Source organism: Amphiura filiformis, chromosome 6 (assembly GCF_039555335.1).
Source record: "Amphiura filiformis chromosome 6, Afil_fr2py, whole genome shotgun sequence".
Taxonomy (NCBI): domain Eukaryota; kingdom Metazoa; phylum Echinodermata; class Ophiuroidea; order Amphilepidida; family Amphiuridae; genus Amphiura; species Amphiura filiformis.
Window position 1 is genome coordinate 77,460,783 of NC_092633.1, and position 24,089 is coordinate 77,484,871.

The 24,089-nt window shown below is 35.7% G+C and overlaps 2 protein-coding genes and 1 long non-coding RNA gene across 3 annotated transcripts in view; 2 read left to right on the plus strand and 1 right to left on the minus strand.

Annotated features, from left to right (window-relative positions):
• LOC140154779 (uncharacterized) overlaps positions 1-4,170 on the minus strand; it is an 81,065-nt gene extending 76,895 nt beyond the window's left edge. The window contains 2 exon segments of the mRNA XM_072177346.1: positions 3,341-3,421; positions 3,891-4,170. Coding sequence (XP_072033447.1) covers positions 3,341-3,421; positions 3,891-3,964 — 155 coding nt within the window. The 5' untranslated portion in view covers positions 3,965-4,170.
• Positions 4,171-5,265: 1,095 nt separating this feature from the next.
• On the plus strand, positions 5,266-20,377 carry LOC140154780 (uncharacterized). Its single transcript, XM_072177347.1, has 5 exons — positions 5,266-5,492; positions 10,053-10,158; positions 10,528-10,561; positions 11,821-11,956; positions 20,156-20,377. The coding sequence occupies exons 1-5, from the start codon at positions 5,292-5,294 to the stop codon at positions 20,375-20,377; spliced, it is 699 nt and encodes a 232-aa protein (XP_072033448.1). The 5' UTR covers positions 5,266-5,291.
• Positions 20,378-21,459: 1,082 nt separating this feature from the next.
• LOC140154344 (uncharacterized) lies at positions 21,460-23,573 on the plus strand. The gene is made up of 3 exons (XR_011859310.1): positions 21,460-21,547; positions 21,848-21,903; positions 23,452-23,573. It is a non-coding gene; the product is annotated as an uncharacterized lncRNA (long non-coding RNA).
• The last annotated feature ends 516 nt before the right edge of the window (positions 23,574-24,089 follow it).

The window sequence follows — 24,089 nt, forward strand, 5'->3', positions numbered from 1 at the left end:
GCCAATCATATGGGACATAATCAAATTGCAGTGACTGCTTCCTTTGTTACCACATGTCAGTCATCTTGTGATTATTGGACCATGTAAACCTGCAAAAAACGAGCCAAAGTGCAGGCCCTATGAAATATCATGAATTTTTTTCACCAACCGAATTTCTAATTAGATTATCTTCACAATTATCAACCCTAACTAGCAAAAGTATATATTTTTGGAAAGCTGAAGGCATAAGCAATTCAAATACAGGGTGTCCCCCCCAAAAAGAGGCCCCTCATTGCGCTCTCCTTTTCACCTATTTCTGAAATGTTGATCAAATACATTTTGGTATGTAAAGAAACCTTGAGTTGTTAGCTTTAATAAACCAAAACAATTATCTCAATCAGCCCGTTTTTCACTCTGTCCACGGAGAAGGTTTGGCTACTTCAAAGATTGAAAAGGAGTACACATACCATGCATGAATATCAAACATTCCTCAATGATAACTTTATGAGATAACTTTATGGAATGGGCTTTACCGGTGGGTTTATGGGCAATGGATGTTGTTAATAGTGTCATTAATTTGTGGGTAAAATGGATGCCGAATGGGACTTCTTTTGCTTTACTTGCAATTACTTTTTATTTTCTTGGCCTTTTTGTTTTATTATATGTTTCTTACTTTCTTACCTTGTTGTTTCGTACTTTCTGTTTTTTATTTACAACATAAGTCATTTCTCTTTTTAAAATAAAAGGTAGCCCTAAAAGGCTGTTTGGTTTGTCTTTGGTTCTTCTGAAGTGAGTTTACTGTGCTGCTCTGCCCTCTACCTGGTTGCCTCCTTGGCGAATACAAGTTTCAGCCCTGGTCCTCATTGCATCAATTGTGTTGCGTACCATATGTGCCGGATACTTGCGAATTCATTCAGTAATATGTTTGCAAAGATCTTGGATTTTGCCACAAATGAAAAAAAAGATCAAGTGGTGTGAGGTCTGGTGATCGTGCAGGCCACTCCACAGCATGAGCTATCCCAACCACTCTGTTTGCTATCCGTAAACAGAGTGCAAAACGGGTACTTTTATTCAAATGAGCATATCTTCAAAAGTTGTGAGCCGATTGAAATAATTGTTTTGGTTTATTAAAGCTAACGATTAAAGGTTTCTTTAAACACCAAAATATATTTAATCAACGTTTCAGAAATAGGAGAAAAAGAGGGCGCAATGAGGGGCCTCTTGTTTTGGGGACACCCTGTATATACATTTCAACTCATTATACATAGTGACCTTCAAGTTGTACAGGGTGAAATAAAAAGATTCGGATGAAAAATGGGTTACTTAATCCATTGCTTATTACCAACTTGATGTAATAAACTGAAAGTAAACAACATTCATTTGGTTACAAGATAGAGAGAGCCCACTGACTTTGGAAGAAACCAAAATCACAACTGTTTGGTAATCTCGGAATACAGGGTGTCGTAAAGTATGGTAGATTTTTTACAATTCAACATATTTTGGGGAAAAAATCCATATCTTCAATACGAAAGGTCAAAATTTTCAATTGATCGTCGGCTTTTCATCCCACCTACATACACTTTAAGTATAAATCATCAGATTTATAAATTTTACTTCAAGTACTGTTAAATATCAAAAATATCAATTTTAATGATTTGCCATAAAATGTGTATTAAATTGCGAATTTCAAAAATCAAAATTATTTGATATCAGAATGACATTCTTCGTATTCAGAATGCAATTCGATATGTCTGATGTGCTCTAATGTCCCACAATAAATACTGTCCAAACGTTTATACCCCAGCCCTTAATGCATTGCTTAATACCAACTTGAAGTAATAAACTGAAAGTAAACTACATTCATTTGGTTAGAAGATAGAGAGAGCCCACTGACTTTGGCTGAAACCAAAATCACAACTGTTTGGTAATCTCGGAATACAGGGTGTCGTAAAGTATGGTATATTTTTTGACAATTCAACATATTTTGAACTGAAACATTCTGCCCCTAACCCATACAGAAAACGTAAGTCCATAATTATATAGATTCCTCATTAAATTTTCTTTATACTTTGACTATGGCAGGATAAGTAATTAAAATTTTACAGTAACTTTTAGATTTTGAAGACATCCGCATTGCTTACTACAGTGTTTAATATATATGAAAACGGTGGATTTGTATGGAAAAGTTTGTATTTTCTAGACTTAAATGATTAAAAACATTTGTAAAATGAGTCATTTAGATGCTAAATAGAGTAAAAATCCAATTTACAGCCTTTACAGAAGCAGATTGTGCACTAAAAATATCAATCCCATAGAGTTTGTGTGTACCACATCCCCCATCTCTACATCCCACACCTCCGCCACCCTACCCATTCTGAATGGTGTCAACATTAAAAAAGCTAACGGAATTGTTTTTACAGGGTATTAAGTGCATTTTATTTAGCAATAAAATGAGACCACACGCATGAAAATAACTTCTTGCTTGGCAGAGATATCATCATTTAATTGAGTCCCGGGTTTGAGTCAAATTTGGGAAAATGTAACATCGCCACCTTTTTTGGGCGGCGAGCTCAAGACGCACGACCATTACTAATAACTCAGCGATGAATTCAGCTATGAGTTGACTTTCAAAATATACAGGCTTAATCATATTGTTGAACGTCGAGTGTCTCAATGTCGGTATAGACGAATCCAACGAGCCAAGTCATGGCCAGGATTTGGTCGGCCATGACGGGTCCCCGCATGCACCACACTGGTGTAGTGACTACCCAATTGGGTGGATTAAAGCCGCTTAAAATTCGATGTTACATTCTTTTGTGTTGTATTCTGTCATTATTCTTTTGTCTACGTGTAACACAGGTGATAGAATGCAGTTTAAAATACCCTCCAAGGCCGCATTATGTCATATTTTATGTGAGATTGAGCCGACGGGGACCCAACTTTGGCAGTCATTAAGGTATAGGAATGCGTGAATTTGGATTCGTCTATAGAATTTCTCAAGCATCATAGTTGCATCATCGTGTACGGGCCACCGCTTGCAATGTATGGTGGTGTATGATATACAATGATGTATGATTATACCTCAAATCCTTGAATATATCACGTTATATTTGGTATTTGAAAAAAAAATCAATTGATTGAATTGCAGTTGAATATAATATGGTAAGCTCTAATCTGTGTATTGAACTTCCAGTCTGTGTATTGAAAACAAAAACTGACAAAATTCGAATTCTTTATATTGGACAGGTGGTGTGTTTAACCTTAGTCGAAAATTGTTAAACACGGCGGAACAAAATCGCCATGCGTGGCTGTTGAAGAACTAGTGAATTCGACTTAAATACGTGTGAAAATATTTGTTTACCTGTATCTTGTGCAAGTTTTCCATGACCACAATCCGCAGGATGTATAATACTTTTGAGAATAAGAGCAAACGTTCCCCGCTCTACAGAAAAAAAAGTATTATTGTAATATTAAAATCATTTAAACCGAAAACAGAAAATGCAATACTACAAAAATTCGGTGATTAATTGTTTGGTTATCAAATACTTCCTTCACCCAATGGAATTTGGGGTGCTACACAGATAATTGGTGGATGTTACAATCTAAGTTTGGATAGGTTTGCTCCAGGTGCGGCTGTAACCAGCCCAGTTGATTCAATCTAATTGTGATGATTCACCAATTGCGGCGAAATTACAGCGCTTTGAACACTCCGAGATCTGGGTAAAAGTGCTATGTAAATTATATTTTTTATTTTTATTTTACCAACAGTCACTACATGTTGTATAATAAATAGTGAATGATTCACTATTTATCATACAACAAATCCCGGGAGCTGATCTACACAATTTAATCACATGGTGTTAAATGTTGCAACAACCCAAATATACGGGATTCTTACTATATGTACTTACCTTACACTGTGTAGATATTGCAGAACAATCACGAAAACAAGCAGGTATTTTACCTGCCTAACAATTACGCTCATTTTGGAATATGTGAAGCTCGGAGAAAAGAATTGTTAAAAAGACACACGAAGTTCCATTTTATAACGCAATAAAATAACAAGTTGTACTACACAACCAGGTAACTATAATTGCATTTAAAACTAAAAAAATCAGCCAATCTAAAATATAAACGGTTTTATCCGCAATATTTTTGTCATATCATATAACGTCTGACTTGCTCCAACCCAATAAAGCAAGACAATAGAACCAATTCAGTGTCTACGTGCATGTTCTGTATTGCTACTGATATGGATCACGGAAGATATGAAATTTTATTCCATTGCATAGGTTGGTTCATGTACTCCATTGTTGTATTTTAAAGGGAAAGGCCCGCCCATGCCCCGTATTTGCATACAGGGTGTCTCTGAAATAGCTGTCTCGTCGGAAAATTAATTTTAATTTTTAGGTATTTTAATGTCCAAACCAAATATACCTAAACAGATGATGCTCTTGAAATATAGCAATTTGAAAATCACGCCTCACTTTACATCTATGCTACGGATTCCCACCTAAACTCATGACAAAATCGATGCCTCATGAGTATCTCTGAAATGGTGAAATTCATATCTTTCAAGAACGAAACGATCGATTTCAAAATTTTACAGCTATTTGAAAGCTGTTTGTTGTGCAAATGCATGAATTATTCTGCCGTATTTAATTCCCGGTGTTCAATTTGGAAATACCAAAAAAAATAAAAGTTTCTGACGATGCAGTTCTTTTAGGGACACCATGTATTGAGTGCACCATTACGTCTAGAAGGTAACTGTATTGGCTGCACTTGTTATCGATTGCAGACGTGTAGAATTCAACGGCAGCATTTTCATTGTAGGCGATTTCGTTTCATACAAAAAGTCATACCGATGGTCAACGTCTTTCATCCAAATAAGTGGAACGTTCTGTATCATTAACGGAGGTAATATAATTCTTGTGTGTGTATTTTACTTTTAAATATTCATGGCTGTAGTAAATCAATTGAAGCGTCTCTCCACATAACTTACCGTTTGTCTTAAAACAGACAATAGTGACATGACTTGGGTATTTTATTGGGTGGGTACCTGCGATGTGATTCTGCAAACAGCGCGTTTTTGTTTTGTTTTTAACTTTTTGATTTTTTTTTCAATAGGCTTAATTACATCTGCTATGGTTGTTTTACACTGTTAAATAATAATTCTAAATAAATGATTACAGATATATACTGTGTGTAATTAGGAATACGAGGATGATGATGAAGTTCAAGTATTTTTTTCTTTGTATTTCTCTTTATTTACGACAGATATTCTATGACTTGCCGTTGACGTCTAGGCGAGAATGGGGGTGTTAGTGTGTGGGTACCAGATGGGTCCACAACTTCATCTTACCCATTTGGCTTCTCTTTCGCTAGCGATTTTATCTTTTCTCTATATTGGTTCTGCCGAGTTCATCAGATTCCAGCCAAATAACGAATACATCTACGAATTCCACTCACAAACGGAGCTCAAGCTAGTTCGTAACATGACAGCCATGGCAAAGGTAAGACATGTGTAAAGGTTCATTGGGCTAGTTTTGGCGTACTTTTCTCTGCCCAAAAAGTCTGCATAGTCAGGGGCCTAGGGGGTAGTACAAAGAACTAATGTATTGAGTGTGATTTAATTAGGTCCCTTATGGGTGAAAAAAATATAGGCCCTATAAAGTCAATTAACTGCCATTACACTCGTAATTATATTCACCATACACTTTTTTAAATTTGCTCTGTTTCAGCGTATTATCTTTGTTTTATTCTTATTTGGAAATATTTTCACGCCGCTAGTCCGAATCTAATATACTCTGCCAGTCTAAAACGCCGCTAGTCCGAATCTGAAACGCAATGCGCTAGTCCGAATCCGGAAAACACCCCTTCAGCCCTACAATGCGCTAGTCCGAATCTAAAAAAGCACTGCACTAGTCCGAAACTGGAATGGTTCACTCAGAACGATGGTCAAAAATTCTTTTGTAATGCATAGTCGCGCTAAAAGTCGATCGATACATGTTAAAATCAGCACAATTCAGTGATACATCTTTTTGCTATGAAATTAATTTTCTCTGTCAAATAAAGCAATATTTTTTTTCTTCAGTAATGTCAGTTAAAAACATAGTGCTTGGATATACATTTTTATTTTTTATATGCCTTATCTCCGTCCGCAAGCTTTTTTCAGAATTCATTTTTTAGCGTTTCAAACTAATATAATTCGCTAAAGAAAGATATTTCCCACCTCTGTAAAGCACATCGTATATCTATTATAGTTTTGTCAGAATTTCCGTTTTGATTTCACCTTTTTTCACGTCATGCTCCTAAAATGACAAACTCAGTACAAGCAGCAGAAATAGTCGATAATTCCATTATTGTAATCCAGGCCCCTTTTGTATTGAAAGCAAGGATTACTCGACCAGCGATTGTGTAGCCCAAATCTCAAATGTTTGTTTGTTTGGTTGTTTGTTTGTTTGTTTATATGTTTGTTTACCTAGGTTAGTCCGTATTAAGAGAGGTCCATATGAAAATTCACGGTCCAAACCTACCTTAAAATTAGCGTGTTATTATAGGGGATTATAATTATCTGTCCCTCCTATCTCCAGGTGAATTTTGTATCCCCCAAATCCCCATTTTGACACCTCATTGACTAAATATTGACGTCACAGCGTAAATTTAAATCAATGTAACCCAAGATTTTAAAGTTGCAGTAAATTGTATTGATTTTGTATTCAGTGTAATGGAAGGAAATCTGTGTAATGATATCTGAGTGTTTTTGTATTGTAAAAATTTGCATGTAAGTGCAACTTTCAAATCTTGACCTCACTACATTAATTGACCGGTGTTTTTATTGGGCTATCGTATCAAATGAGGTGTCAAAATGCGCAGAAATAAATTCTGCTTCCAACGCATTTTACAGATTTGTAATACAATAGCCCCTTTTTGAATAATGGCCATTATATAAGGGTGGTTAGTTACTTTTTTTGAGATGTTTAGGTATATGGTATATGCTCCCTAGTATATGCCTATAGCTTATACCTGATGTTACAAATACCGTAATCAGATAATATATACTAGTAGATTGCAACATGTCGTCCTGATCAAAAATTCATTCTAAACTAAATTGTACGCACGAAAATTCAATTCCGCTTACAGCCACTTTGTCATACTTCCTTATTGCTGTTAATATTATGTTAATTTTATACGATGCATTGTTTTTTCCATTGTTAAGCTAAACATGCTCTTGTTAAGCATGTTAAGCGTTAATACAGATTCTGATGATTCATTCACTTATTAGTAAGTTCGCAAATTCAGCTTCTTTAGTTCTTACCTTATTCCACAATATTATTTGTTACTAAAAGTTCTTATTCTATTGTTTGGCGACCCAAATATTGAACACATAAAAAGCATGATAATTGATATAAAATTCATGAACGACAATTCGGAGCCACATTGTCGCGATCACGCTTTCCACTTCAGGCCAGTATTCTTATTCCTCACAACAACATAAAATGTAGACATTTATTCAATGTGCCCTTTTCCGGGTTCGTGTGGGTTTCAGGTCATAACCAAATTTCTAAATTCTGTAGCTATTGTTAAAATAAACATTTATTAACTTTAAAAAAATACAACAAAAATTACAATTTTATATATTTTGCTACTACAAATTAGTGCATTTTTGTGTGGCCACATAAATTGATACATTTTTAGAACGGTGTGTGTTGGGGAGGGGGTGTGTTTGTGGGGGTGTTGAGTGGATGACTTGACTAAACTCTTTGTTTGTTTCTTGGCCTCCGCTCCCATCTTCTTCATAACCATCTTCTTATCTTCTTTATTTTTCCACTTTCTTTTCGTCTTCTCCTTCTCCTATAGTAAGGTCCTCCTTTTTCCTTTTCTTCTAGACTGACATAGTCCATCTAAAGTGTATTTACCGGCCAATTTGCAATTGTAGACCATTTTAGCCCAACAATCAAGGTAAAACAGCGCTAGAAAGAAGTTTAAAAGAGTTCAGGGTAACTAATAACTATTGTGGTCGATAGCTGCCATACATAAGATATCCGATGATTCGCTACATACGAGGTAAAAGGGCAAATGCTCCTACTGTACTGCAATGGCAGTGGTTGTATGTGGTGGGCATGCGAGCTCAGCTCAGGTCATCTACAATTAAACCTATGATGCAAATGGCAAAGAATTACAAGAAGTCATTAAAGCCATCAAATTGTCTTTAAACGACAGCAAGACAAACGGTATGTGTCTGGGTACATACCAGAAAACGATTTGTATTAAACCTAATGTTAAGAATAGACTTGAAAGGGTAAGACAAACCTAATTGCTAGGAATACTAATTGACGAAAATCTTACATGGATAAACCACATCGTTAATATTTCCAGAAATATACCAAGAAGTATATAAAAGTACTATAGGCTTAAAGTATTAAAGGCCTATACTTGCTTGGAACTGCTGGGGGAGTGCTGTACGTTTATGAAAAACAGATCACCTACTACATGAACAGAAACAAAACCCTTCCCCATTATCACTAAATAATCCCCACTATCACTAAAAGACTAACTGTGTGTACAATAATACATTACAATTGAAATAATTCTGGCTAATACCCAGTACATCCAAACAAAGCTAAAAACATACATATTCTGCCCGGCTGTAACTTCCATTCCCCGGAAGTCAAATGGTGCGTCCCTAACAGGCGCTGATTCGAAGAGAAGAGAAAGGGGAAAGAAGGAGAATAAGAAAAGAGAAAAAGAAGAAGGGAGAAGAGAAACGATTAAATTGCACGTAATTGAGTAGTCTCATGCCTAAAAATGAACAATCGGGTCGATCGAAAGTGGGTCATAATATGTAGCTATAATAGGCCTGTGATTATTTTAGGCATTGCTTGAATGCGGGTCAAAAGCATGTGAAAATTACTGCAGGGTCCGTCACATTTTATCCCCCAAGACAGTATAAAGACTCCATGTTGACTTCAATATCGATCCATGCATGCTTTAGTAATTGCGAGTTTCAAGTTTTATAAAGTGTCAGTATTGTGTTACATTTAAAATTTTGCAAATTTAATTCGGGCCTTTATTATGCTTAAAGGGGCATTTCGTGATCCACAGCCTCATCCCCCCACTTTTCTCAAAAAAAGTTGAGATTTTTATATCACTGGAAACCTCTGGCTACATAATGTTTATATACAAAATATTTCTTGCAGATTAATTCGTTTTGCAAAGATATCGTGAAATTTGAATTTCGTTCTGGTGCACCAGAACGAAATTACAACGCATTGTCTATGGAGCAGTAAATACACATAATCATGCATAACTCGCAAACGCAAAATCGGAATCAACTGAAATTTTGGGAATAGGCTTTTTTCGTGGATATGTACTGAAAATGTCATAAAAAGAGGATGCTAGGATCACGAAATACTCCTTTAAAGCAGTGATATAAATAGTATAAAAACGATGCACAAAAATTGCTTCAATAGGACCTTCATTTTGCAAAATTGCCAAACATCCCCCTCACACACACCCTGGCCGTTTTCGCCTCTGTATTGGACACCCGACACTTTATGTTCAAAGCAATAATTAATACAATAACAGTGAAAACTTTTCCACGAAAGGCTTCAACTAACCTGTCATTTCGCAAATTTTCCATTTTTGTCCAAACTAAAGTTTTACACAATAATAGTTCAAAAAATGGTCCACCAAATGGCTTCAATTAGGTTTTCATTTTGCAAAGGTTTCTTACTTCTGAGGGGAAACATCTGTCCTCGCCCCCCCCCCCCCCGACCGCTCTAGATCTGCCACTGGTCCCTAAAAACATCTTTGATTACAGACAGTTCGAGACTGTGGGTATAGATGTCATTCAGCCCTATCCCTCTTCAAAACATAACGGGTTGAATTCTTAAATTTGAAAATAACACAATGTACAAACATTTTAATCATCATCTTCCAGTAGCATTAAAATATGTTTACCAAGCAATATGCGAACCAGAGGTAAACAGTGATCTTGGTACTATACACGTACAGTAATAAAAACTGCTATTTCATAAATTCCTATTTTCTTTTTGCATATTATATACTAGTTTGGTGTAATAGTTGTTGAAGATAAAGATCCGAATGACATGGCGGGACACCAAGAGCTGTATCTCAATATCCATTCTGTGACTGTATCAGCTTCTGACCAAATAGGTATAAATCAACTCAAACCTTTTTTCTTCGTTTTTTCTTTTCTTTTAGAATGTACTGTTAGAAATATTTTGGACGGGTATCGGAAGGCCCTATAATTTAAAAATGTCCACAGCTTATCTCCTTTACTTGCGACTTTATATTGGTGTTATTATTATTATTATTATCCACATTTATTTGAAAATTAAAGCAAGTCAGAAAACCTCATATTTATCATATTCATAAAGCTTTGATTTGAACAGAAGTAAGGTAAAAAAAAAACATTTGCCGGTTTGTGTGCACCTTTCTCTAGATTATCTACAGCACACATTATGTCTACAGAAAGGTGTAAGTTTTTGGTTCTTCTTTATAATTAGTCTCTTTTCTTTTCAGTTCAACTTACGGACCAGAAAGATTTTGATGATTGGTAAGTTTTACCTATCCTCTCTTTCTTATGAATGCTGTTTAATTTGCTGTTTTGCCTGTTTGTGTGTGTTGTGTTTATGCATAGGTAATTTTCCAACAATTTCCACTTTTTTTAATATCCGCACCCAGTCCACAAATCAGCCCCCCCCCCAAATAATCCTGGTTACGGCCCTGGAAACACAACACTTCAACTGGTGAAATAGGCTAAAATAAAATAGGTTCAACCGTCTACACACAAGAATGCATTGAAAAGTACTTCCTCAATTATGTAAACAATGCTAGAAGTACAAAAACTGTGGTGGCTCGGTTACCTGTTTTAACACAGTTTTAAATATATTATATTTAAATGTGTTCAAATATCATCTTAAAATATCCCCGGTTGGGCGGGCAAAATCAGGAAATAAAAGTGCGCGATTGTGTAATATAGACAATGGCGGAGTCCCCGTTGGTGGCGAGCATGAATGTATTTTTTCTTAATTATTATACGGTATGTCCAATTTCTACTCATATCACCAAGAGTTAAGGGTATACGATGTATTGTTGGTCGAAGCAAAAAAAAAATGTAGTTCACAGCATCTTGCGAATAATAGTGAGCTTTAGGAAAAATTGCATTGCTCAATTCATAGCGAGCTTATAGAAGAATTCAAATATCACAGATATACTTTTGTAGGTCCTGTGGTTCTTGAGTTATGTTGTAAAGAGGGCTGAAACAACAACACTTTTGTAAAACGTACACAACTCATTAACAACAATTAATTAAGCACGTTTTCAATGTATATGATTTGTAGAATGAACTTGTGCTTTTGATTGATTCAGATAATGAAAATCGGTTTTTGGGTTTTTTTGTTGGCTGCTTCAGCAACCAACAATACCTCGTATAACCTGTATTAAATGATTTGTGGAATGATGTGGAGATGTAGTGGTCATCGACAACCTGTAAAGTGTGCTGAGGCTTGTGGATCAACGTCTAGGCGTTGTGCCTGTGCGTAGCGCACTATAAATCATTGCGCTAAACATTTTAATCATCCACATATTTTCCATTATGTGTGAATTGGGGTGGGGTGTGTAGGTGAGGGGTATTTGGCCCGAGGTATTTGGGTACGAGACGTAGCGCGGGTCACTGGAAGTGGTTGAGAGAGTACTGAATCTGATTGGCGCTGTTTTTGGTAACCTTTAATGGAATTGTCCCGCCCTGACCTAACGTCATTAGTGCAAGTGTGTGTTTTGATAACATCGCCGACAATATTTTGCATTTTTAAGGTTCTCATTCAAAATGGCGGGCTGTGGCCAGGTGATGAACGTATACCATATGCCAGGAGAAGATCCGGAGGTCATCATGGTTAAAAAGGGTATCGTTAGTGTCCTTTCTGCAAATTTCAAAAAACAGGCAGAAAAGGTACGTAGGGCTTTCGTGTTTAAATATGTTAAAATCGGTATTAAGAGGGTGCATGTATTGCTATAGAAAAAAATTGCTCGATCAAATCGTTATGTCATGAAGCATTAATAGTGGTCAAAATATATTCCATGGAACATTATTTTGAAATATTTGCACTCCGTGTATGTTCTGTTGTAGTTGTCACACGCTACCCAATCGAGCATTAAATTCATAACATAGCGTGAAAGCCATGCATAGCAATGTATTCTGTCATCGCCTTTTCCAGAACAATACATTTTTATTCCTCTTTATTATTTCATTAATTGTGTGTAAATATTGCATGCCATTATTTTCATCATGGGAAAAACTCATACTAAGTTTAAGTCGCAGTTACTTTCGACAAAAGGGATTTTACCAATTGTTTCCGGATTGTATTATGATTATATCAGTTCGGGGGCACTGCTAATTCAAAGACGTCTCTGATATCAAAGACTCTTCAGTGCCGAGACACCTGACAGTATCATAATTCAAAGACGTCTCATAAATCACATACTCCCTAGTCTCAAAACCCAGCCGTAAACGATATTGTAAACGTGAACTGGCGCAACGGGAATAATTTCGCGAGTAGGCCTATAATCAGCATGATCAGAGTTGTAGCTAGCCCAAGTGCCTGCTAGCTCCTGCTAATTTTACTATCCAATTTATGAATTAAATCGCGGGCTCGGGATACACTCTTTCTAGTGAACGTGAGAAATCGGAGAATGCTAAAAAAAATTGGTGCTCTTTTTCATAACTTTGAGCTTAAATGCTGCAGAGTAACTTGAACTACTCATACTTGTACTGCAACATTATAGAGGGAGTAGAAAATTAATTGTTCAGGCCCGACTCATGGAAATAATTTCAACCAATACCAAGAAGAAACTAGAAACATTTTTGTCACTGTTTCATTAAAACATTTTTATTTCTTAAAATTATTATCATTAATTACTAGGCGTTTCCAGAATCCGGGACCGTTGGGGGGCTGAACTACACAAAATTTCAAAAGGATGAACATCGGCGCGGCAGCCCCGCTAGGGGTGTCTGAGGGGCGATTTGCCCCTCCCCCTCCAAATTAGTCATTTTTTCAATGGAGCCATTTGGTGTAACATGTTTATTGGTTACCGTATTTTCGGAGCATATATTTTTTACAGATTTCCAACTGAGCCGCGAATTTTAGTTTTAGGCCTATATGGACACTCGTGCTCAATAATTCCACCAATTCAGCCTAAGTTTAGGCTTTTCTGTTTTGACGCAAGGGGTGCTGGAGGGGGATGTGCTATAATAGGCCTATAGTCATTATATCTATGAAAGATAGGCCTGTTATAATTCCTAACAAATTTCCTGCAAACCTGACTTCTGCATGGGTATGAACCTGGATTAGGCCTGTATGGATACTTGCAAGTTAGCCTTTTCTTTTTTGACGGAGAAGGCTGCCTGAGGGGGATGTGCTCCCTCAGAAGTTGGAGAATTATTTTAAAAAGTTTGAAAGGCACAATAAAGTCATTTGGTGTAAAAGTTTACACTTATTATTCGTATTATTTTGGGCATAACAGATTTCAACGGACCGGACCCGACTTGTGAGGGGGTTATTATCCTCAAACTAAAAGCCAATTGGTGCATAATTTGGCATTAGGCCCCTATTATTAACTTATTTTTCCGACCATCATGATTAAGCATAGCCTATAGGCCATATAACCATGTCATGATAATGCCAAATATGTATTTTAGAACGGATTTCCAGTGGATGCGACTTCCGTGTCACAAATTTCAAGCATGAACATAATTATGATGCGCAATGACTCAGAACGTACTTTTCCTCGTTTCTTCTTGTTTTCTTCCTTGTTTTCTTTCCACTTTTCCCCCTTTCGTTTGCCTAAAAATCCCCGGATATTGAAATGAGCCTGGGTGGCTGTGGCAAAACAAAATTTTCAACCCAGTTTTGCTAATATTTTGTCCTGATTTTTGTAACATTTTCGTCCCGGTATTGGCAGTTATTTTATAATTATATGTTTTCAGTTGTCGGGATATTTCTTTCAATTTTTGGGAAATCAGACCGAAAAAGTAGACCTTTTCCTTTTCCCTCCCTTTTCCGCCCTTCAATTTTTTAGGGGGCACTATACTGCCCCACTGGCTATGCCCAGGCCCGTACGCAGAGTGGGGGGCGGTGTGGCAAAAGTCCCCCAAAAAATCCTAATTTGCGACCGTAGCGAGCAAAAAAATATGTTTTTATTTTTTAGTCAAAAAAAGGTCCAAAGTTTGTGAAGAAGGTCCACTTTTACAAAATCGCCCCTGGAAAAAAAAAAAAACCACTTTTTCAAAATCAGCACCCAAACAAAACGGGCCTGGCTATGCCACTGCTCTGTCACTCCCCCTCCTCTCCCTCCCTCCCTTCTCTCTTTCTCTCTCTGTCTCCCTAATTTTTTTAAGACCCGGGGCTGCAGGCCCCAAAGCCCCACTCCCTGGGCAGTGGGCACGCGCCTGGGTTACCGTAATTTGTTGATCTATTTTGAGCCACCTAATCATAACATAACCCTACCCCTATCAATAAAATACAAGTGTCCATATTTCTCCGAATTCATCCCATGCACGTGTGCAGCCAAGAGTCAGGCCACGAGGTTAGGCCTGAACGTTTCCGTAGGGGCCTACCATTTTTCAGGTTATTTTTGAATATATTTTTGAAAGGTGCCGCCACAATGCGTGCCAAAAATCGTCCCCTCCCCCCTCGTTGACTGGCCAAAAATTCATTGTTCCCTCCTTTTTTTGCCTTGCCAAAATATTCACTCCCCCATGACTTGGGATTTTTTGTTACTGCAAAACGTTGGATTTGGGCCACAAATGGCTCGATTTTGCCAATCTAAGTGTTTTCTAGGACCATTTGTCAGAATTTGCACAGATAGATATGATATTTGCACAGGCAGATATTTGCTAAACATAGGAAAGCATATTCCGATACAGTCACCTTCGTTCCGATGTGTTGCATCTAGTGCCGAACTGTAAAAAAAACCACGACGTATGTGATATCACAGACCCCCGTATGTGAAATCACTGACCCGTCTTTGATATCAGAGACGTCTTTGAATTAGCAGTGCCCCCGAACTGATATTGAACTTAAAATAACTTCAACTTTCAACTTCAATTAACTTTATTTTCCACAATCAAACAAACAGACAAATACTTATTATTGATTGATTGATTGATTGATTGATTGATATTATCTTATTGCAAATTCGTGGCCCGAGGGCCAAATTACAATAAATATTAAAGCAAGAAATTGCACATGATAAGAAACACACAAAAATATACAATTTGTATTAACATTATTTTAGAAAATTGCATATAAAAGTCACAGTAAAATTATTAGGGATATTTTTGAAGCGGTTAGTCCTGGTCCTAAACTGAGAAAAATTATTACTGTTACGCAAAGAACGGCCATGACACTCCTTTCTGGTAGGAGGGATGAGAGAACTTGTGCGATTATTTTTGGCAAGCCCTTCGGCGAGCCTAAGACATTGCTCCTCCCTCATATCAGAAATGGTGTCAAACTTGCAAACTTTAAGCGCATCACTATTATGATAAATAGTGCCGACCCAGGATTGTTCTGCAGCCACGTTTTTGAATGGGTTCTATTTCATTGCTCTGTTTAGCAGAGATACCAGAATGCCACACCACATCAGCGTACTCAAGACTTGGCCTTACATATCCACTATATACGACACCAAGCTCTTGGGTGGAGAAACCAAAGCGTTTCAAGGTTCGTAGCATGAACAACCGGGAATTAGCCTTTTTTAACATCGCGTCCATCTGGACATTCCATTTAAGGTTGTTCTGTAGCCACAAACCAAGAACCTTGGCTTCGGTGACGTAGGATAGTGGTTCAGTCCCAATTCTCAAGTCGCGATGTGGTGGCAATGGATTAGAAAAAGCAATCTCCATGGCTTGACACTTGCTGGGGCTCAATTTCAGGTGGCTGATGTCACTAGCCCACTCTGAGAACTGATCACGATCATATTAGGTACATTATAAGGCCAGAATTGACCATCACAAAAGACACATAAAACTTTAAAACTTGCTCCAAGAATTAAATGTGTGATGAGAAAAGATGCAATTTGTATTTTTTCGAAAGTTTTCCAATGATTTAGCTTCTTTGACATTTTCGTTTAGGGAGTTCCACAGGCAGGATTGGGCCTGTGGTTCTGACTGCTTGATCAGTAAAAACCTTTTTATTTCTTGTTTGATTATAATTGTTGCTGTTTCTTGTGTGATAGCTGTGGATATCAGAACGTTTTGTAAAGAAGTTATTTGTTTGGTTTGGTAATTGAACATAAATATACCTAATTCTATATAATTTGTAGGTATCAAATACGTTTAAGAAATCATAATAATTCATGAAAAAGTGGTCCAGAATGACTTGAATAGTGGCTATTGAATATGGTTCTCACATCCCATTTTCTCAAGATATGTTTTACACGTGTTCCCCCAAATGAGAATCCCGTAATTAATATAAGGCAAGACAAGAGTACAATATACAGTTAGCCAAAAAAATTAAGGTACCAGTTATGTTCACCCCCTGTATATGCTAAACAAAGACAGATATTGTCATAATTGGAACCAGCAGCCAATAGCTGCATCTTTTAGCTCGAATTTAAGACCTCATTTGTTGAAATTGTCCTAGATATAAAACACGACGATCCAAAAACCCAAGGAAGATGCCAATTTAAAAGTTGCCGTTTGCTCCATTCCATGCCCCATTGATTTGTACACAAAACGTTCACGAACAAGAGAACTAGCGCTGTGCTTCCATTGATTCGCACGTTAAAACTAGCGTCATGCTTTCACTGATTAGAACACAAAAGTGCAATTTTTGATTTCGTTTCTTCATTAGGTTTTAGATCACGGTTTCTTCAATTCTCAACCAATTTCAACAAATAAGGTCTTGAATCAGAGCTAAAGAGTTCAGGTATTGGCTGCTTGTTTTAATTTTGACATACTTGTCTTTATCTAGGATATACAGGGGTGCGCACAACTGGTACCTTAATTTTTTGGCTTACTGTAATATTTTGTTAATAATGTTACTTTGTTGACAAAAACAAATAATGAAATTAAAGTAGTAAAAACCCGGTGTTAATTTACCTCTAGAACTAAGAGGGAGGTGTACCACACCCACATTTTTTATAATGTCACAAAAAAAAACGCGCGTGTTTACGCCCTAACAACCTAAGCTAATCGTAGATCCATCTTTTTTACATGTTAGGTTGAAATAGTCATTGTCTTATATATTTAGGAAAAGATTCGGTGAAAATCGCATACCGTAAAACCCCGTCTACAAGCATATATAGTGTTTTTTATAAAAGCTTAATTAATTCGAAGCAAGCGTTAATATACTAATACGATAGATCGGTCTTAAAATAATACTTGTTTGTATATGCTTGGATCCGTAATCTATTTGCTCAAACTCCATAATGGCGACTGGATTAATGTAGTTTTCATCAGAAGCACACTATATGCTTGTAGACGGGGTTTTACGGTATTCGTAGAATTTTTAGCCGAAAATCAATTTTGCCTATATTTGCCATTATTTCCAAAATATTTTAGTTTTATCTATTTTTACGCTACTACGATAATTGCCCGAGTCATTTTTTAAATGAATAGGGTTATTATGTAACTGATGTATATCGTTATGAATTCGGCAAATTGACGAATCGAGTATTTTGAGCAAATTGAGTTCTTATATGCTTGTGATTATGTTTCAGGCGATCATTCATTTCCACCCAAAATTAATGATCAATCTTACTTCCCGACGTATATATTGAAATTGTGATTAGGACGAATCGCGCCTAAAGTGCGATTAGTGAATTTGACCAAAAGACGAATCGTATACACTTAGCTGTACAAATCAGGTTGATATATTGTATAGTATAGCTGGAAACTCTATTTTCTATATTACATGCCCTATACTATTATATTTGATACCAATGGGTAGCTATAGGTATCTTCTATCCAGCAATACCAAATTAAGTACAAACATACCCCACACGATATCGCCAGTGGCATAATTATGTAAGAGCGACGTCGTAAAATTAGGAAATGACAGAAAATTATATACAAACTATAGGCCAAGATTGTTATAATTATCTACTCTAAAATGCTTTATTTCAACCGGAGTTTTCACTAAATATTACGGGGATGACTAATTATAACTTTTATCAGTGGCGTGTCCAGGGGGCTTTGGGTGCTGAAGCCCCCCGCACTCTGTTAAAAAAATCATGTAAAATCAGCCGTTTTTGGCGATTTTAGCCATTAAGCCCCCCGCATAACTCTAAAGAGTGGCTGAGCCCTCCGCAGGAAAAGATCCTGGACACGCCGGTGTATATACCAAGTTCTATCTATAGCCTTAGAACGACCAGTAATTTTTACATAAAAGCCCCAAATCAAGGATGAGTGCTTACACGTTTATACGTGTTTTTGTCGCTTTTGTAAGGCGCTGTGTGCTCCGTAGAGCGCCCTATAAGTATTGTGTAATAATAACAATAATAATAATAATAATAATAATAATAATAATAATAATAATAATAATAATAATAATACAGATTCGTCCCCGCATACAACTCTTTGCGCAACGGTGGACACTTTTTGGATTTAGCATAAAGCCAAATAGCTGTAAAATACCTGTTTTGAGGGATTTATCGATTATTGAAGTATTGCCAATAATTGGTGCACATTCACTTCTACAATATGAGTGCCTACGAATGTTCTCAATTTTTAGAAATACCAATGGAATGGTACCTAAATTTTCAAACACCATTTACTCAGAACAGCAATTTTGTGTATGTTTGTTTGTTTTTTATTTGGTAAGATCATTAGAATACAAAAACAAAAATCAATACAAAGCACATCAATGTGACAAATTATTTAAAGCTTAAATAAATCAGCCACAAAGCCATTTAGGATCAGGACACACGGACAAAAAAAATGACAAGCCGGGATAAACCATTAAGCCCGCAGAAAAGGCAAGCTTATTTCCGATGGGGTAACAAGAAAAGATGAGAGAACAAAAAGGAAACAAACAAAAAAACAAAACAAACAAATGCCTACACAGTGAAATCGGACATCTCTTGACTGAGAGAGTTGCTGGCCAGATGTTGTTTGACACTTTGTTTAAATGCAGTCTTGGTAGGTAATCCCTTCATTCCAGTCCAAAATGGCTTTGTAGTATAAAATGTGTTTGAAGCAATACCTTTTACTACAATAAAATTAGATTCACTTGATCTGGTTCCATAAGAGTGAGCATTTGATGTTCTAGTGAAATACTGATTTAAGATAAAGTGCACCTTGACAATGGTAGATGTTAAAGACATGATTAAGCCTCAGCTGTTTAACTCTGTCACAAATTTTCAAGAGATTCACAAGGTTTAGCTCATGTTTCCCAATGTAATCTCTGGGAGAAAGTTTCAAGATGTAACGAGCAACCTTATTTTGAGTAATTTGCAGTTTATTTTTGTAGTTCTGAGTGAGGCCACTATACCAAGATGTGCAAAAGTAATGTGGCACTGAATCAAAGCAGAACTAAGATTTTTGCCGGTAGAGGAACTTGAGGCGACCAGAAACCTTTTTGATGACAGAGTTAACCATGCTTCGACACTCTGCCATGTTCATAACGATATGATTGAACCATATTTTGTACTTGCTCTCTAAATTACAAAAATAAATACTTTAATAAAATAATACAGATTAACAAATTAGGTATAAAAGATTATTCTAATTGACACGCACCTTGAACTCAATAGCTTATTTTTTTTCATACATACAAAGTGATATTAAGGGCTGACTAAGTATTATTGCTCGAGCAGCCAAAAAGTTCGATTATCATTGTATTGTCTAAATCAATATATCATTCAAAATAACACCTGGCAAAAGTTCATTCTACAAATCATATACTTTGAACACTTGCTTTATTTATTGTTGTTAATGAGTTATGTACGTTTTGGTTTTACAAAGGTGATGTGGTTTCAGCCCTCTTTACAACATAACTCAAGAACTACAGTACCTGGACCAGGGAAGTGGGACTTGCCTGGACGTACAAAAGTATATCTGTGATGTATGAAATCTACTCGCATGATGTTGTGGACGACAAAATCGCAAAAATTGAAAATAGTTACTAACATTAACCTATTTTCTTTGTAGCCTGGCATTTGGCAATGGTCAAATGAATGGAGTTACGTAACCAATGAAACTGGACAGGAAGGTGATCACGTGTCATATTACGAAGCACATGAACAAGCAGATGGTATAAAGTTCAGAAAACGACGGGCAACAAGTGTACTACAGTATGCGGATGATGCACATGAAAAGGTTAATATTTACTTCAAGATGTTTTTATGTCAATCAACATATAAATATAATTAGTTGGACGTGAGCAGTCGGACACTTGACTGTTCATAACCGCAAGGGCTACCCGCGATATAACTGCTCACCTGATTGGTCGAGAGCGATGTTGGACTGTTATCATGTGTAGCGATCGAGATAATAGGGAAAATAGCTAAATTCATGTAATCTTACTTTTTTATTTTGAATGCAATGATGACTATTATATTAAAGACCCATTCAGTGACCCCAGCGCAATTCTTAAAAGTGAAGGATAAGTCTTTCAAATTGTCATTTGGTATTTTTGGAATGAAAAACTTGGCAAAAAACAAAGAAAACGACAGTATCGAAGAAGTTAAATCCCCATTCAAATACACGTAGCTAATTTATATACTGACAGTAGGCCTATATAAATTACAGATTGCATGTAAATGGTTTATTTTGCCATAAATACACGGCTTTCGGCTGAGCCACTAGCAGGCTATGTTAGCACGTCTATGACAATCACAAAGGTACCAAAATCTGAATTTTGATGATTTTTACGATCGTCCAAATGAGCAAGTCACTGACTGGGCCTTTAATATTATTGTATTGTGCATGAACAGGGTTCGTTAATAAAATTCGGATAAAAAGTCATTCAGTGATAAAACTACGAGTGTAATTCTTTAGGTCTCCAAACTGAACGTTATGTATGTAATTTATTAAATGTATGTATTAATGATATTAAGGGGGTACTACACCCCTGCCCAATTTTGGGCCTATTTTTGCATTTTTCTCAAAAATTATAGTGCATTGGTGACAAGTAAGATATGCATATTATAGGGGCAAGGATTACAACTACTGCACTGAAAATTTTATTTCAACACAGACAACAGTTGTGGAGTTACAGTCAAAAATGAAGGAAAACCAATATTTGATCAATAAATCAATAACTACTTGCCTTGAGTTGCTGAATTTTCAGTGCAGTAGTTGTAGACCTTGCCCCTATAATATACATATCTTACTTGTCACCAATGTGCTATAATTTTGGAGAAAAATGTAAAAACAGGCACAAAATTGGCCAGGGGTGTAGTACCCCCTTAACGTGCTCGATTCTCCTTTTGTTGTTATTTTTCAACTTTTGCAGGAAGTGTTTTACCACAAAACATTAAAAGTACCGACAAGTGTCAAGATAAAAGAGCATGTTCATGCGTTTGGAAGCGTACCTGAAGGGTAAGTCTAATATCTGCTAATAAATTCTACGTTTATATCTCTCTTTAAAATATCTTTATAGGACTCGTAGAAGAAAAGACATGCGAAAACGAATTTCTTTTACTTAAAAAAGTCGATATTATTAATATTGAAGTATAAGAGAATCGATCGATCGATTGATTGGTTGATAAATAGATGAATTGATTGATTTATTGATTGATTTAGCGATCGAGCAATCGATTTATTGATTAATTGATTTATTGATTGATTGATTGATTGCTTGAATGATTGATTGATTGATTGATTGATTGATTTTTTCAGTTTCGATCCTTACAAAGGATTAGGCGTGAGAGACTCAAACATGGCGGATGAAATCGGTATGTTTCCCTTTCTTCTTCTTTTCGGCCCTTTATTTAATTATACTATCTTTATTTGTAACTTAATATTTGTATTTATCAATTAATTAATTAATTAATTTATTTTTTAATTATTTATTTATCAATTCGATCTAGTGAACCAGAGTACCAGAAACATTTCAAAATCCTGTTTTGTAACTTATTTACATGTTCCAATCATATAACAACAATAACCTTCAAATAATCCTGAAAACGTATCACCGGGATAAAATATCTAGTTAAAAAGTGAAATGTTTCTGATCAACAATATTACTTGTTATCAAATAAATCAGATTGAAGTTTGTTTCATTCTTTTAAATTTGGCAAATGCAAATGGTTCAATCAACATTTTACATGAAACATAATTATAATTTCCACCAATGCGTGCAATGATCAGATTCCACACAACAGTTACAAAACGACCTTTTAGTCGTAAGGTAAAGAAATAGTAAATAGAACGTTTGTATACCAAAAGGATTTCATTTATTATTAGGAGTCGCCAACGCAACTTTGCTTCAATTCAACCAATAAGTTTGTCAAACTATAATTATTACCTAATAATTACAAAATGCAAAAACCTCTTTGGATAAGAATTATTTTGTCTCGGCAAACGTATTTGACTGCTTGAAGGAAATAACAGTCATAAGATAACAAAATGGCATTGTTGTGGGTTTTAAGCTAATTGTTTAATTTGGTTTGGTTTTGCACCAAACCGATTATGAGGCCTGTAATATAGTAGGGCCTTTTGTAACATTTATGTACAAATTTGATGTATCATTCATTATATTATCCATTGGTTCCTTCAATCATTTATTTATTTATTTATTTATTTATTTATTTGTTTGTTTGTTTGTTTATTTATTTATTTATTTATTTATTTATTTATTTATTTATTTATTTATTTATTTATTTATTTATTTATTTATTTATTTATTTATTTATTTATTTATTTATTTATTTATTTATTTATTTATTCACTCATTCATTGTTATGAGTTTTGATGCATTTGGATGTGACGATGCGATAGTCTTGCCCCTACGGGAAACTGATGGGTTGCAAACATTTTGATGCAGCCTGTAAGAGGAAACTATTTTTATGAAGAAATCCTTTTAATTAGTTTTTATGTCGTTATCATGATCATTCGATTTGTCGTCTATAAAGTAATTTTGTGCCAAAGGGTAAACATTATTTAACATGTTGTCGTAATAATTACGTTATAACTATATTGAATATGTATCATATATCGAGTTGCTAATTTGTATCGGGATTTGGATTTGTTTGTTTTTATTGCTTTTGTTATGTTATTATGTGAATGTTGCTGGATATGTAGAAATGCAATTAGGCTATAATGTAATAATATGACATTCAAAAGCTTAATATACCACATTAGTCATGTTAATAATTCAAACGATACTTGATGATTGTTGTTGTTTTTTATTGAATGTAAAATTTACGTAATTTGGCCTTTAATGTTTTTCATTTGAATACGAATTTGTTGGGTGACACAAAACATATGTTTTTATTTTAAAGATATACCTGAAATATCAACAGTTTCTGAAGGAGAAATGACCTTGACAAAGCAAAAGCCACTCATCAGATTTAAAATCAAGTCACCCCTCCGAGAAAATCTAGTGGAAACTACTTTACATGTCAAAGAGGTAAATATATGAATAAACTAAATGATAATTGAATTAAATTTATTTGTAATGTCAAAAATTAATATACAACTGACATGACTGATTACCATGCAAGCTAATAAGAATAACTTTATAATGAAGGAAAGACTGGACAGCCGACCTGTAGCCCTGATGACTGCCATTTCTCTATGAGTCTGATAATAAGAAACATTTTGGTAAATACTTCAATACGTCAAAATAACAAAATAAAAACAACCATATGACAACATTATTTAGTTTTAACGTTATTAATTTAACAGAAAGGCAAAGCTCCAATGTCTAAAGAGGAGATTGACGAGGTGTTAACCCACCTGCGTGGAAACTTGACATGCTTACGGAATTACACAGGGACAGGTACGTGATTGGACCGCTTGTTTATACCCTCCCCTTTGCGTACGCTATTGCTCGAAATGAAATGAACACTCTTAATGCATGTTTTGTTTCCATTGTAAGTTCATGTGCTAGTGTGTGATGCTGGGTCTTCTCTCCCCT

Bases quoted from the DNA above. Each gene is read 5' to 3' on its own strand.
- LOC140154780 (XM_072177347.1), top strand. From the start codon at position 5,292: ATGGGGGTGTTAGTGTGTGGGTACCAGATGGGTCCACAACTTCATCTT. The intron at 10,159-10,527 runs GTATAAATCAAC...TTTTCTTTTCAG, and splicing joins ATCAGCTTCTGACCAAATAG to TTCAACTTACGGACCAGAAA. The intron at 10,562-11,820 runs GTAAGTTTTACC...TGCATTTTTAAG, and splicing joins CAGAAAGATTTTGATGATTG to GTTCTCATTCAAAATGGCGG.